Source organism: Cololabis saira, chromosome 13 (assembly GCF_033807715.1).
Source record: "Cololabis saira isolate AMF1-May2022 chromosome 13, fColSai1.1, whole genome shotgun sequence".
In the NCBI taxonomy this organism is placed as follows: domain Eukaryota; kingdom Metazoa; phylum Chordata; class Actinopteri; order Beloniformes; family Belonidae; genus Cololabis; species Cololabis saira.
The window spans coordinates 23,409,150-23,426,093 of record NC_084599.1 but is presented as its reverse complement, the minus strand read 5'-3'; the positions used below and the strand labels follow the sequence as shown (position 1 = coordinate 23,426,093).

The 16,944-nt window shown below is 41.8% G+C and overlaps 1 protein-coding gene across 1 annotated transcript; it reads right to left on the bottom strand.

Annotated features, from left to right (window-relative positions):
- Positions 1-1,821: 1,821 nt before the first annotated feature.
- Positions 1,822-16,643, bottom strand: LOC133458774 (chloride channel CLIC-like protein 1). Its single transcript, XM_061738975.1, has 6 exons — positions 16,623-16,643; positions 15,187-15,327; positions 14,999-15,098; positions 4,684-4,781; positions 2,402-2,548; positions 1,822-2,316 (listed from the first exon to the last, which is right to left on the bottom strand). The coding sequence occupies exons 1-6, from the start codon at positions 16,641-16,643 to the stop codon at positions 1,822-1,824; spliced, it is 1,002 nt and encodes a 333-aa protein (XP_061594959.1).
- Positions 16,644-16,944: the final 301 nt, after the last annotated feature.

Sequence of the window (16,944 nt, the reverse complement as noted above, 5' to 3'; positions counted from 1 at the left end):
GTCTTTACTACTATATATGTAAACCTTATTGGTCCTCCTTTTCTGGTTTAGTTTTGCTATTGTTTGTTTGTTTGTATGTAGGACAGGCATTAATATAAGCATGCTCTGCCTGTGCCTTTTCAGTCACTATTTTTTCGATAATGTTTGTGTTGATAATGCTTGTAGTATGATGTGACTGAATAAATCATTTCAATCAATCAATCAAATCTATAATTAAAACAGACGTAAAAACTTGAATAGTGAAAACTTTAAAAAAGAAGATGAAACTAGACATTCAAATTAAAAAAAGAAGAACACATTTATTGTGTAATTAAATATGTGACTAAATCATAAAATAATAAGTGAGAGCTGGTGTCGCTGTTTTACAAATGATCGATTGTCTCTAGATTTTCAAGCCAGAGAAACTCTTCCACCTCCAATTTCCTCTGCAGAATGTCTGCGTCATCATTGTTACTGCTGTAGTTTCTTAGAATATCCCCTGGTAGACTTGACTGTATAAACTTCCAGCATATTGTACGTTACTGTTGATACATCCTCATTCATTTATTTTGACAGAATTGTTTGTTTTGCATGGGATAAGATTGCATAACTAAAACCATAAAGTCTAAATCATCAGAGAAAAATGTATTTATCATTCAAAAAGATTTGTACAACAATGTGATTAAAACTAAATAGTTTCCATGCAAGTGACATACATTTTTAGATAATTAAATTTTTTATTAACAGTGTGATATACAGATATTAATGTATTTTTGTCTTTTTTTTTGAATAGTCATCACTTTTCATGATCATGTAGAATGTAATGTTGTCTCCTATCTCATAGCTGCAGTTTTTCAATTTCATAATTCAATCATTTCTAATCAATCTCTACAGAGAAGTTATGTTGCTGCCGTTTTAATCTCATCTGTCTTGTATGGCATTTGCAAGTACAGCTTGTCATCCTCTGACACTTTTTTAAATGAAATCTTGAATTCCGGTTTTAATTTCTCCGGCGCATTTACAATCATGTTTAAGTTAGGACACACAAATGTGGAAAAAATTGGTATCCTTCCATTAAAGAAACAACAATTCATTGAAATAAAATTAAATTGATCAAAGTAATAATGAATATTAGTTTACTAAATATTGACAAATGAACATGAGGCATTATTTTTGAAATATGGGTCAGATGAATCATGAAAACGTTTTAAAATCAAATTAATAATTGCAATCAAGTAGCTCAATGAGACTTCTGCACCAATAGACAGATATTTTATCTCACTCCTCATGAACAAAATGCTCCCTTCCAGTTTGAAGAGTGCTTTCTCCAGATTGCATGTTTCAGCTCTTTACACAGGATTTTCAAAAGGATTTAAATAAGGGATTAATGAAGGCCACCTCAGAATCATCCAGTGTTTTGTTCTTAGGCATTTTTTATTGTTTTTGGCAGTATGTTTCAGATAATTGTCCTATTAGAGGAACCATGACCTGTGACTTGTATGTGTTTAAACAGAGTTGAATTTGATATTGACTGCCAATTGGTTGTGACAATGCCCTATTTATTGTTATTTAATCCAGCAAGTGAGCAGAAATTAATTCCCTCAAGTCAGGTGAAAATTTCTATTGTTTTCATTAAGCAGGTAACCAAAACCACTATTGACAAAACCATATTATTAAAGTTAAACATCAGAAATTGTACCATCTATGACAAAAAAAAGGCTAAAAATCAAAACAAAACTAACATATATTTGAGTGAAAGCATCCTTAGGCTACTGGCTTCACAAATACAAGTCAAACAAACTGTGTTAAACAGTATGTTTAAATATGATAAACATTCACCATTCATTCAACTCCTCCATGCATTTCCTTCTGGTTTTCAGAGTCTGATTCAGCAAATAAATTCTCCTGTTCCTCAGGACATTCCTGGTGCCGCTGAGCATCCATCTCTATCCTCACTGTCCACTGCTCCTCTATGACACTGGCAGGTCGCCGCTGATGAATGTTATTCCTTTGTATTCGGGCATTGTGGACTCGGTGCCTAGGAACATACTGAGGTGCAGGGGTAAGGGCAGGTGCAGGTGCAGGTGCAGGGGCAGGGGCAGGGGCAGGGGCAGGTGCAGGTGGAGGGGCAGGGGCAGGGGCAGGGGCAGGGGCAGGGGCAGGTGCAATGGCAGGGGCAGGTGCGTCACCTCCTCCTAAGTAACGATGGTCCTCAAGCCTCAGAGGACGGCGTTGCGGCTCCTCCAGCTCTGGAGGCGGTGGATCCGTTCGAGGGCGCCGTAGCGGTGCCATGATGCCATACTGAAAGACTGCCTGCACACTTCCATACAGGAACACCTTTGAAAGAATGAGATGTACAATTAAAGCAAGGAATTCCCTAATTTTATGAATTTGCACAAATGTAATTCAGCTCTATATTTACCAAAATTGAGAAGACAATAGTGAGAAGGACTGGGATCTGCAGAGTGAATGGCAGATCTTTCAGGAGGGCTCGAAGAAACTCGCTGATTCCCTGCCCAAGTTGTTTCAAAGGGTCTGTGATGAAGGTTGTTATGGTATATGTAATTGCCTGAAAAGAGATGAACTTTATATTCAGCTTCCTGCATTTTAACACAGAACTGGCCTAAGCTAATACTAACATGTAATAGCATTTGCTAAATCAAATGCATATCAGTTTAATGTCAATATATAAAACAGATACATTAACAAATTTGCTGTTTGGTGGTTCTGTTGTCGATGTTTAGTGACTCTGACACTTTGGCCTATTGAAAATGCACCAACAACCACAAGATTAAAAATGCACTGTTAAGTGACTAAAGTAGTTTTATGTTGTTGCAATTAAATATTCTGCTGTGAAATCATAGATACAGAGGGTTGCAAAAGTATTCACCCCCCTTGAACATTGTGACCTTTTGCCACATTTTAGGCTTCAAACATAAAGATATAAAACTGTAATTTTTTGTGAAGAATCAACATCAAATGGGACACAATCATGAAGTGGAACGAAATGTATTGGAAATTTCAAACTTTTTTAACAAATAAAAAACTGAAAAATTGGGTGTGCAAAATTATTCACCCCCTTTACTTTCAGTGCAGCAAACTCTGTCCAGAAGTTCAGTGAGGATCTCTGAATGATCCAGTGTTGACCTAAATGACTAATGATGATAAATGGAATCCACCAGTGTGTAATCACGTCTCCGTATAAATGCACCTGCACTGTGATCGTCTCAGAGGTCCGTTTAAAACGCAGAGAGCATCATGAAGAACAAGGAACACACCAGGCAGGTCCAAGATATTGTTGTGGAGAAGTTTAAAGCTGGATTTGGATACAAAAAGATTTCCCAAGCTTTAAACATCCCAAGGAGCACTGTCCAAGTGATAATATTGAAATGGAAGGAGTATCAGACCACTGCAAATCTACCAAGACCTGGTCGTCCCTCTACACTTTCAGCTCATACAAGGAGAAGACTGATCAGAGATGCAGCCAAGAGGCCCATGATCACTCTGGATGAACTGCAGAGCTCTACAGCTGAGGTGGGAGACTCTGTCTATACGACAACAATCAGTCGTGTACTGCACAATTCTGGCCTTTATGGAAGAGTGGCAAGAAGAAAGCCATTTCTTAAAGATATCCATATAAAGTGTTGTTTAAAGTTTGCCACATGCCACCGGGGAGACACAAACATGTAGAAGAAGCTGCTCTGGTCAGATCAGACCAAAATCAAACTTTTTGGCAACAATGCAAGACGTTATGTTTGGCGTAAAAGCAACACAGCTCATCCCCCTCAACACACCATCCCCACTGTCAAACATGGTGGTGGCAGCATCACGGTTCGGGCCTGCTTTTCTTCAGCAGGGACAGGAAAGATGGTTAAAATTGATGGGAAGATGGATGGAGCCAAATACAGGACCATTCTGGAAGAAAACCTGATGGAGTCTGCAAAAGACCTGAGACTGGGACGGAGATTTGTCTTCCAATAAGACAATGATCCAAAATATAAAGCAAAATCTACAATGGAATGGTTCACAAAAAATATATCCAGGGGTTAGAATGGCCAAGTCAAAGTCCAGACCTGAATCCAATGGAGAATTTGTGGAAAGAACTGAAAACTGCTGTTCACAAATGCTCTCCATCCAACCTCACTGAGCTCAAGCTGTTTTGCAAGGAGGAATGGGCAAAAATTTCAGTCTCTCGATGTGCAAAACTGATAGAGACATAACCCAAGAGACTTACAGCTGTAATCGCAGCAAAAGGTGGTGCTACAAAGTATTAAATTAAGGGGGATGAATAATTTTGCACGCCCAATTTTTCAGTTTTTTATTTGTTAAAAAAGTTTGAAATATCCAATACATTTCGTTCCACTTCATGATTGTGTCCCACTTGATGTTGATTCTTCACAAAAAATTACAGTTTTATATCTTTATGTTTGAAGCCTGAAATGTGGCAAAAGGTCACAAAGTTCAAGGGGGGTGAATACTTTTGCAACCCTCTGTATTCCTTTAACATGTACAACCTAAAGACAACTGCTGAAAACTGAGATCAATCACAAGCCAACTTGAGATCAACACACCCTCCCCCAACAGAACAGCACCCTCTTCAAAACTGCAATAACCACAAGGCCCCAGATTAAACAATAGTTCAAAGATCCCAAGATGCTGATCCAGTCTGATTTACTCAAAGGAGTTGTAAGCAAGATGAGCTACCTTGGTTGGAGGTACCTGCAGGACGGGGTTGACCATGAGGACTGCATAATATTTCTTACACGGGTCATCTTGAATAGTCCAGGTGCTTCTGAACCACTCTGGAGGTAAACAATGAAAGATGTCTGAAGTAACTAAATACATAGTGTTAGTAAAGTGACAAATGTATGTGTAGTGTAACTGTCTTTAAAGGCTTTTCAAAGTGACTCTGCAAAATATATATACTGAAGTTAGCATTTGATGGAGTGAAATGACCAGAATTCAGTTCTATACCTCTATGTTCATCAGTCTATACTGTATAGCCTTAAGAAGAAACTTTATCAAAAAATAAATAGATAAAACAAAATAAATTGGAGACAGAAATAATACAAATATATCATGATCTCAGAAATACACACTGTAGGAGCCATTTCTATGTGGGTGTGGGTGTGTGTAAGGTACCAAATTGGGCCAGTAGGTGTCCTCACTGTCTCAGTTTCAATCAGGTGTCAGGTGTTGCTAGACGGAGGAGCATATAGTTTTTTTCGGCCGCTATGCTCTGTCACTTTTGTTTATGGTTGTAGTGAAACAAGTCACAGATAAATGGACTTTTACATGCACTGGTAATGGATCCTTGCACGATATTGAAGATCCTGAAACGGTGATCAATAAAGAAAGCACCAATAAAGAAGTGAAGCTGTAGTTGGGTTTACAGAGTTTCATGGTGAAACTACGTGTTCATTTTGAAACCACGGATGTGAGATGCGTGAATGTTTGGAGTTGCGAGTCCTTATTGGAGCGGTACCGGAGCTGCAGGATCAGCTGGAACCAGGACAAGCCGAACCAGCACCATCACACCGGACACAATCATCTCAGCTGGCCAACTGGGAGCTCACCTGTTAACATCCGCTGTCGGCGGGAGGACACCGGAAGCTGATTTTCGGACGCCAGCGGTACAGGAGTCATTCATCGGGATCATCAAGGTGCCCAACGTGAGTAGTAGCGCTACAAATGTATGAATGACCATTCATGTTTATGTGCACAATTGTTCTTTATATATTTCGGGGCGTAAATCCAATGCATTGGTCAAAACGGGAGGACAGTTAACTTCATAACTTTTGCGCGCGTGTGGGGGAAATCCTGGATGCGCGTGAAACTGTGGACAAGCCCGTGGAGGTTATTGCGCAATCGGCTGAAAGGAACATTAAAGGAGCATGAGGCTCCTTTTAAGAAATGAGACTCATTAGCGCCACCATTCGCCACGACGGCCGTCGGGGGGTACTGCAGCCAACAGCGAAGCCGGCACGGGAGAACGGGGAGAACGCGCATGCAGCGTCATGTGACGTCACATCCGCAGCCCAGTGCGGGAAATTCGGCCCCACAATTGCAGCACATTTTGCAGCACACAGCCTGTTCAAGGCAACGGAGAGATACGCTAGAGGGCTAATTTTTTTTGGTTTGGAACATTTCATTTGACATTATTACTAGAAAACTTCAAACGTATACAAATTTTTTTCATAAATCCTGCCTCAATCCTGCCTCATGCTCCTTTAATACTGATGGCATCGGTACGCAAAGGACGAATGAAAAACGTGTTGTAACACTTACTGCTAAGGCTTTTGCTGAAAAAATTGAAAGGTTACAAAGTACTAGGAAAGCTAAGCTAAATAAGACAGGCATTTTAAGACAAGAAATGCAGGTGCTTATGCAAAACAAAGATAAACTAAAGGTACAATGTGCTCTTGATGATCTTGTCAATTTGTGTGATGAAGCTAAAGGTATTCATGGTTCTTTGGTTGGTATTTTACCTGGTGAGGAAAAGGAAAAACTCAACATATGGTTCAAAGCAAAAATTATATGCAATGATGAATTTATGTTTAATGTGAAAAATGGTTATCATGTGAACAAACATCAAAGGATGATGATGATGATGACGATGATGATGATGATGATGATGATGATGATGATGATGATGATGATGATGATGATGATGATGATGATGATGATGATGATGATGATGATTATGATTATGGTGTGAATTCAGAGGACAGGGTTTCAAATGTGGCTAGCAAACACTCCAGCAGAAGAAGCTCATATAGTGGAAAGTCAAGCACTACTTCCTCTGCAAGGATTAAGGCAGAGGCTGAAAGGGCTGCGTTGCTTGCTCATGCAGCAGCTTTGCAGAAAATGCATGCTCTGGAGGAACAAGAGCAACAGCTTAAGAGGAAAAAGGAACAGCTTGGACTGGAAACTAAGCTAGCCGCATCCACTGCTAAATTAGCAGTGTTACAGGCCTCTGACTCTCAAAGTGTTTCTAAAGCATCATCAAATGCAATGAACTCCTACCTGGACAAGCAAATAAAGGCAGCAGCTTCTAAGCAATTCAACCCAATGGCAAAGGAGTACAGACCTGTAAATCAGAGCAAGTGACAGCCAAAGGATTGGTCACTGCCAACATATGACCCACCAGCAGCTGCTATGCTAACACAGGAGGCCAGTCAGCAATGTACAGCTGGACTAAGGGAGTGTACGGATTCAAAAAGGCTAAATGTTTATTCAACAACACAAGTGGAGGCATCCTTGCCACCTTTGGAACCCACACTGTTAAATGCTCAGCCTACGGATGAAAGGCAATTTGGAAATATCTGTGCCATAATGGAAAAGCAGAATGAAATAACATCAGCTCTTGTACATCAGCAACGTTTAATGTTATTGCCAGCGAGAGATATTCCCATATTTGATGGGGATCCTCTTCAATACGTTTCCTTTAAGCGAGCGTTTGAGCAAGGAGTGGAGGAGAAGGTCAGCAGAGGTGATTGCTTATATTTATCTCGAGTAGTTTACCAGAGGTCAACCAAGGGAACTGGTGCGCAGGGTTCTCCGTCTCTAAACGGATTTCCGAACAAAAAAAACATCATCAATCATGTTAGACCTTAAACTGACGCTGTTGTAAACCAATAAAGCTAGCCAGTAGCCGTAGCCTCTGTGTCGATTTAACGCAGAACCATAATTCAGGCTTGAGGGAGAATGAGCCGTGTCGAAAACCCCCTGCACATAACCACGCCTCCAGCAACAGATCCACGAATCAGGAGTTTTACATGCTCAAACACAGAAAATGAGAAAATACGTTTCAGTGTTTTTTTGTCTAAAAGAAAATAAAGTTTATAATCACTGCCTCGGTGCTCCCGTCTGCCCACTGGTATCAAGAAAGAGAGCGACATTGGGCCGCTCGGTGGCGCAGTGGGTTAAGAGGCGGCTCATATACTGAGGCTACAGTCCTCCTCCTGCAGCGGTCGCGGGTTCGAATCCAGCCCGTGCACCTTTGCTGCGTGTCTCCCCCGTTCTCTCTCTCCGTTCTTTCCAGTCTGCATCTCCACTAAAGGGCCACTAGAGCCCAAAAAATCTTTAAAAAAAAAAAGAAAGAGAGCGACATCGCCGATTCGCCGACATGCATCGTTTCTTTAAGCAAAAGCCTCCGAGACGCCTCTCTCCATCCCGGCGCCGGTGCAGGTGGCGGTGGCTGCGGTGCCGTGCAGGCTCTGGAGCCACCAGGCTGCCGCGGGACCTTTTAAAGCCACGCAGAGCCTACGCCGTAGGGTACGATTGATTGATAAAGAAAAAAAAAAAGCAAACAAAAAAAAGCAAAAAATAAATGCAGCCTCAACAGGGCAGAAGCCAGTGTCCTATTTGTGCCGGTCCCAAGCCTGGGTAAATGCAGAGGGTAGTGCCAGGAAGGGCAATTGGGTTAGCATACTGTTGGTCAAAGAAGGAGAAGATAGATGAACTGATATGATAGCATAGTTTTCTATGCATTTCGGGGGTTCGACCCCCCCAAAGTTTTTTCACAACTTTGGGGGTGGGCAGCGTCACCCACCCTACATTTCAGTCTGCCCACCTTAATGGGCCTCGCTAAATCCGGCCCTGTGCGGCGCCCGTCGGGGACCCGTTCGCGCCTTGGCTGGCGCCTAGCAGCTGACTTAAGGCTGAGTTATGTTTCTGCGTCAAAACGACGCCGTGCCTTGGGAGGTACACGTCACTGACGCGTACCTCCCAAAAATTGTAACTACACGTCGAGGCGACGCAGACCAAACGCAGACCAGAAGGCTGTGATTGGTAGTTTGGTAGCAACGCATTTCTGGTTTCCAGTTTGAAGCAGTCGTGAACTTTCAGCGCTCTTTTCTTTGTGTATGTGTGTTTTTTTTTGTTTTGTTTTTTTATTTTTTGCACAATAGTTGTCCTTATCTCTTTGATTCACTGTGACCGGAAAAGTCGGATAAACCGGAAAAGGAAAAGATTGCGACCTAGCGGTTGCGGGGGGTACTGCACTGCAGCGAAATGGAGTGACGGAGAAGTCCGAAGGGTTCACAACGGCGTCACGGTGACGGCGTAGGCACAGCGTCGATTTCGCGTCAAATCGAGCTTGTGTGTGTTGTTTTAGAAGTCATTCATTGGAAGAATGTCAAAATTTTGAAAGGAAGAAACACTGAGATAAAATAAGCTTTCTAAAGAAAAAGGAGCTTTGTTTTGGCTGTTTATGTGCTGGGCACAGGAGTCGAGACTGTGACAAGCGTTTGACCTGCAGGGTTTGTGGTCCAAACTATCCCAGTGTGCTTCATGTTGACAAAAATGACAAAGTTAAAGCAAACACAAAGTATTCCAAGAAGCCTGTGGCATGTAACATCACAGCATCTCACAAAACTTGTGGTCATACAGGGGCCGGAGATGATCGCTGTCTTCTTTCCATCCTCCCAGTCCAAGTTAAGTCCATCAAAGGAGACTGTATAATAAACACATACGCATTTTTGGATCAGCTTGTGTTCGGGATTTGTGACAGAAAAGTAAGAGAGAGATTGTTACGTGAGACTGATCTCACTCTAACAAGAGCCGTGAAGATATGCCAGGCCAGTTAATTAGCTTTGCAGCATGCTAAAACGTTTGGGGAACAGGACAAAGACAGCGCAGCCGTTACCATGGTGTCGGGACCGTCTGGACGGACACAAAGACAGAAAACGGGGCAGGCGAAACAGCAAAAAGGTACAGAGACTTTTAATTGTAAAACATGCGGCACTCGTCATGCACCAAGAGAATGCCCCGCATACGGGAAAGTTTAAGTGTAAAGGACAGAATCATTATGCCAAGCAATGTTTTTCGAAGGGGAAACAAAGCAGGGCTCCACGTGTTCATGCTGTGGAAGAAACTAATCTCTCTGACTCGTTCTTTGTTGGCATGGTGATGCAGGAGGAATCCACACACGCACCTGAGCCCTCACATGCACCTGAAGGGGAGTGGACAGGTGTGAGTGCAGTTTAGCGGCCCAAGTGGACAGCGCCACTGCATGTAAATGGAGCTGTCATTCTTCTCAAACTGGAAACAGGAGCACAAGCCAATCTGGTGAATGAGTTGGACATCAAAGCCATGAAGGTAAAGCCCCAAATACATCCAAATGCAAAACCTCTTAAAGCATATAATGGTCAGCCCATTGAGAACAAAGGCACCTGCAGACTTAAGGTTAAAGTCAAAGGAAAGGAACACAATGTCATGTTTATAGTAGTTCCAAAGGGATATGACTCATTACTTGATGACGAAGCATGTGAACGGCTGGGCCTAGTCAAGAGAGTGTATTGTATCGATGCACAGGACAGTGTAAAGACAATCTTGGATCAGTATCCAGACATCTTTTAGGGGTTTGGTGTTTTGCCATTCACCTACTTCAACTTAAGGATGATGCACAGCCAGTAGTTCATGCTCCCAGGCGGGTTCCGGCTCCACTAAGAGAGAAGCTAAAACAAGAACTTGACCGAATGGAGTCACTGGGAGTAATAAAAAAGGTGGAGCTGCCCACCGAGTGGGTGAATTCAATGGTGTGTGTTAAAAAGCCAACTGGAGCCCTACGTGTGTGCATGGATCCAAAAGATTTGAATGCCAACATAAAGAGAGAACATTATCAGATTCCAACGAGAGAGGAGATCATAAGTGAAATGGCTAATGCAAAATTCTTCAGTAAGTTGGATGCATCCCAGGGCTTTTGGCAGATAAAACTGCATGAAGATAGCACAAAGTACTGTACATTCAATACACCGTTTGGCCGCTACTGTTTCCAAAGGATGCCTTTTGGAATTTCCTCTGCTCCTGAGGTGTTCCACAGAAGCATCGAGCACATCATAGAGGGCATTGATGGAGTAATGGTGTACGTGGATGACCTCATACTGTGGGGATCCACACTGGAGCAGCATAATGAAAAACTCATCAAGGTGCTAAAAAACATACAGAAATATGGGCTAAAGCTGAATCGAGCCAAATGTCAGTTTGGTGTCTATATGAGATCACTTTTCTGGGAGACAAGCTGTCAATAGCAGGTGTGGAGCCAGATAAAAGTAAAGTGAATGCAATACTGGAGATGCCCAGGCCTGAAGATAAACAAGGTGTGTTGAGAGTGCTTGGAATGATCAATTTTGTTGGAAAATTCATACCAAACCTGTCCTCCAAAACTGTACACCTGAGACAGCTGCTGCATGATGGAAGGGAGTTCAAGTGGACTACCGGTAATAAGCATGAGGAAGAATGGGCACAGCTGAAAACCTTTCTCACAACAGGGCCAGTGCTGACATTCTTTGATCCATCTAAGAAGATTAAAATATCCACTGACTCATCAGAAAATGGACTTGGAGCTGTGTTACTCCAGGCTCATGGAGAAGATTGGAAACCAGTCACCTACGCATCAAGAGTGATGACTGCAACTGAGTGTCGCTATGCACAAATTGAAAAAGAGTGTTTAGGACTGGTGTATGGATTTGAGAAGTTTCACAACTATGTCTATGGCCTGCCAAAGTTTGTAGCAGAAATAAGCCATTAATATCCATTATCAAGAAAAATCTCAGCGAGATGTCACCGAGAATTCAAAGACTGATGATGAAGTTACAACGCTATGATTTTGACTTGATTTATATACCAGGTAAACACATTGTGCTTGCTGATGCTCTGTCCAGAGCGACAACACCGAGTGAGATTTCTACAGAGACTGATGTCAATCTCCATGTCAAGCTGATCACTGAATCACTGCCTGTGTCTGATATGAAATCTAAGCAGATTGCAGCTGAAACAGAGAAAGATCCTGTGCTACAGAAGGTAATCAAGAATCTGAATGACGGCTGGCCTAGAGGTGAATGTCAGCCATTTTACAACATCAGAGCAGAGCTGAGTGTTGTTCATGGGCTTTTACTCAGAAAGAACAGAATTGTCATTCCTCAGTCACTGAGGTCAGAAATGCCGAAAAGGCTGCACGAGGGGCACCTTGGAATGGAAAATGCAAGAGGAGGGCCAGAACAGCCATTTATTGGCCAGGAATTAATGAAGACATTGACAGAATGGTCTCAGGATGTGATACCTGTCTAAAGTATCATGAAAAACAGCCAAGAGAGCCTCTGGCAATAACTGACATCCCAGATGAACCGCGGCAGAAAGTTAGGACTGATTTGTTTCATCTGGATGGGAAGAATTATCTGCTGGTGGTGATCGATTATCTCTCCAATTATCCAGAGATAGCGCTGCTGTCCAGAATGACTGCTACCTGTGTGATTACACACATGAAGTCAATATTTGCAAGACATGGAATTCCCCGGATTGTCTACAGTGACAAGGGACCATGCTACAGCTGCAGGGAGTTTAAGAACTTTGCAAAAGAATATGACTTCCAACATTTGACTTCCAGCCCCCTGCACGCCCAGTCAAATGGTAAAGCGGGGAAAGGTGTGCATATAGTCAAACATCTGTTAAGGAAGGCACAAGAAAGTAGCTTGGATCCATATCTAGCTCTGTTGAGTTATCGAGCTTCACCACTTGAACATGGCATGTCTCCTGCTGAGCTTCTGATGGGACGCAGGTTGCACACCACACTGCACCATCACAAAAGTATGCAGAGGTAAAATGGAAACAGAAGCATCTGCTAAGGAGAGGGACGTCAAACTATGACAAGTCATCCCGAAGCTTAGTGCCACTGGAAAAATATGACACTGTGAGGCTCCATGATTCCTACAACTGGAAAACAAAAGCCACTGTTCTGGAGGAAGTGAATCCAAGATCCTACAATGTCAGAACAGAGGATGGTCAGTTCCTGAGGAGGAATCAAAGGAGCTTGCTGAAAACACAAGAGAAAATGCAAGAACAACTAAACTATGAAGATTCAGCCTGCACCGCAGTTGAAACATCAGCTGAGCCACCAGCTGCTGAACTTCCAGCTGAACCTCCAGCTGAGCGGGCACACTCTTCACCGGTGCTGAGAAGATCCACATGCACTGTTAGAGCAGCGGATAGACTGATTTTTTAAAGCGAAGTAACTGAGAAGAAAAAAAAAAAGACTGAAAAAATGTTTTTAATAATATTGTACTTGTTGGTTAGTCTGTAGTATTAGTGTGTCTAGTATTACTCATTGGTATTAGTGTATCTGGTATTAAGCATTGATATTAGTCACTGGTATTAGTGTGGTCATTAGTGTTAGTGTGTTAAAAGAACAGCTAAAAGAATGGGGATGTAGTGATAGTACTCCTGACCACCAGAGGGCAGATTAACTACCATTCCTGCCTAGTTACTTATCCAGGTGTACTGATTATCTCTGGGTACAAACATTATATGACTGTGCCTCTGTAACATGTGCTACAGTTCACAAGTGAATAAACAAACCTGAAGCAGAACCCAAGTTTCTTTATTTTCATGTTAAGAAACATTACAGACTGGATGACGATGGACTTCAAACAGTAATGTGTGAAGCTGAAGCTATTTTAAATGATCGGCCCATTACCAAACTCTCGGATGATCCAAACGATCTGGAGCCGCTCACTCCCAATCACATCCTCCTCATGGAAGGAAAACCATCCTTACCACCTGGATTGTTCGAGCCACATGATCTGTACGTGAAAAGAAGATGGAGGCAAGTCCAGTACATTTCTGACCTTTTCTGGAAGCGATGGGTACGGGAATACCTACTTCTGCTGCAGGAGAGGCAAAAGTGGAACCAGGAGAGGAGAAATCTGAAGCCTGGAGATATTGTGGTCATAATGGATGCTACGGCCCCACGAGGCTCCTGGCCACTAGGAAGAGTCTTGGAGGCTTTTCAAGATAAAAGGGGACTCGTGCGTTCAGTGCGTCTGAAGACAAAGTCTAGTGTCATTGAATGTCCGGTGACAAAACTTTGTTTTTTACATGAGATTACAGATTAGCAGGTCATATCAGGTTTCTGTGTATGTGGTACATGATATTACATTGTGTGGTAAATGTATTCATCTTATCATTTTGATTACGGCTCCTTGGTTTGTATTTGAAGGAATTGTATGTCTGTTAGCCATTACAATAAGGGGCCGGTATGTAGGAGCCGTGTGTGTGTGTGTGTGTGTGTGTGTGTGTGTGTGTGTGTGTGTGTGTGTGTGTGTGTGTGTGTGTGTGTGTGTGTGTGTGTGTGTGTGTGTGTGTGTGTGTGTGTGTGTGTGTGTGTGGTACTAAATTGGGCCAGTAGGTGTCCTCACTGTCTCAGTAGTAAATGTTATATAGGGTGAGAGCTTTCAATCAGGTGTCAGGTTTTGCTAGACATAGGAGCATGTAGTTTTTCGACCGCTACGCTCTGCTCCGCTCTATCACTTTTGTTTATGGTTGTAGTGAAACAAGTCACAGATAAATGGACTTTTACATGAACTGGTAATGGATCCTTGTACGACATTGAAGATCCTGAAACGGTGTTCAATAAAGAAAGCATCAATAAAGAAGTGAAGCTGTAAGTCCTTTTGTTTCACTAGACACAAAGTTTCAGTAGTGCAGCAGCAAGCGCGTCAACTAAATTTAGCCTGTTTATGCAGCCCCTCAGTGGCTTTAAGTTTTAGGCTTAGCCGCTACACACACATTTCTTCTGATCATACAATTCTATAAATTATCTGGAGTGCTATGGAAAGAACAATCTCCAAAGCAGGTATGTCGAAGCACAAATAATTGCTTAGTTTATGGAGGACAATTATAGTAGGCCTATATGGTCATCTCAGAGGGGCAGCATGGTGGCTTAGTGGTTAGTTGCTGTTGCCTCACAGCAAGAAGGTAAAAGTCTTTCTATGTCTGTGTGGAGTTTACATATTCTCTCCATGCTTGTGTGGCTTTTCTGGAGGTCCAGCTTCCTACCACAGTATGTCAGGTTAATTGATTATTCTGGATTGGCCATGAGAATGAGTGTGTGAATATGTGGCACTGCAATGCACTGGCAACCCAGCCTTTCGCCAAAAGAGAGCTGAGGTAGGCTCCAGCAGACCATTGTGAACCTGAGTCGGATTTTCTAAGAAAATTTGTGTTTATGCTGCTTGCTTACCTTTCACGTTATTAATCCAGCCATTTCTCCCCACTCCAGTGCATTTCTCCCTGATACTTTCCATCTGTTTTATATTGTTCTGGTGCTCAGCAAGGGCAATCTTCACAAAACATTGAAAAGATCTTATTTAACATGCTGTAAACACAGATAAAACTAAATGTAAACGATGTGAAAGAACTCGTCTTTACCTTGTACAGATAGAACCAGTTCCAGAAGATGCTGACAAAGAAAAAGATGGCAAACAGCCTTATGAACAGCACAAACCAGGAGACCGTTGACCAGAGTTGGCTGAAGATGAAAGCTGATAAAATCAAAACAAATATCCCGATCTAGAACAGAGAGAGGAAGACGACTGCTTACACAAGATTGAAACCCTTTACATACAAAAAATGTCACAAGAATTTAGAAGACTCGTGCAGAAGTGGGCAACTAAACAATATCCAAAAGCTACATTTAATTAATAACCCAGCAGTTACATGGTAAACCTGTCTTAAATGCAGACATGCTTTTGTTGCTAAGGTTTTGAATCATCATACATGGGTACATAAATCAACAGACTGGAGATTTGAGCTTTGGTCTGTTGACAGGTATTCACAGGTGCTTCACTAAACATGTTGCAAAAATAATCTGAAATGGGAATTTAAATTATTTAGATTTAAAAAAGAAAAAGAAAAAACGTCCCGGAATGAACTGTCTAATTTTGGATCATCGTCAGGTTGTTATCAAGGTCTGCAAAAGTCTGTTAATGACACCTTCATCTGGATCAAATGTATTGAAGCAGAAAACTCATCTAAAACATGCAGAAGCCCCAGAATAACCATAATCAGACAATCATGTGTTTAAGCAACCAGCTCTAAATTCCTGGAGATGAATTTCAGCATATTAATTTTAGGGGATTCTGTATCAAAGCATAAAAATTCTGATAACATGTCTCTGTTCCAGTGCCTGGGCTTTGGGTATTGGTCAATACTATTAATTGATCAAATACCATGATTATTTAAAATATTTCAATGGATCCCCTATTGTTATCGTTTCCTGACATTAAATACCTTCAGTCAGTCTTATATCCATTGGAGTGAAAGAAGTTTCTGAGCTTGGAAACGGCACCACAGCTCCTGATGTTTAATTATGCAGAAAAATCCAACATTTTCAACAACCAACAGGAGCTAGTAATTGAGCACAATGAATTCTACAGTTGTGTTCATCAATGCTCTGGCTGTCCGACTTATGAAATGTCTCTCAGAGCAAAGTAACCTCAAGAATTTATTGCTACTCTTCTCCTTTGAGTTAATTAACTTGCGTTCTTTCACCTGAAGGCTCAATAAAAGTCCCACAAGGTTTGTTTGTATTATTTGTAACAGCCACCCACCTGAAATTTTCCTACTATGCATCAGCACATATATATGATGAATGTCCTATGACTGTACAGTTTTCTGGGAGCAGCACAATGTTAGTGTCTAGTAAACAATAACCTTTTTCTGTGGATCTGCAACTTATTAGTTACAGGATGTCTGCTTAGCTTGGCTCAGGTCTATAATATGTTTTCCTCTTGACCACATTAGTGTAACTTTTTGAAAAAACAAAAATACAGCAGGTTGAGTGTAAACACTCAATGTGTACCAACCTCAAAATGGTTACTCATCATTTTGGTTCTTGCATCAAGCCGGGAATCGTCAATCTGCTGGCCCTCGGCAGACAGCGTCAGGATACAAACCTTGGCACTAGGGATCCTTCTTGCCAGTAGAGACTAGTAATTTCCTTGCGTGACAATATGTATCGGAAAATGTTGCATATCAGGAAAGGTGCCACCCAAGCAGGTTTGATAACTACCTGATGTACTGAATGTAAGTATAAGAATGTCATCATCCACACTAACAAAGTACTTATTAAAACAAACATTCAGTTTTACTATTTAATTAAAACGAGTCAAAGCTGTTACTGCTAAA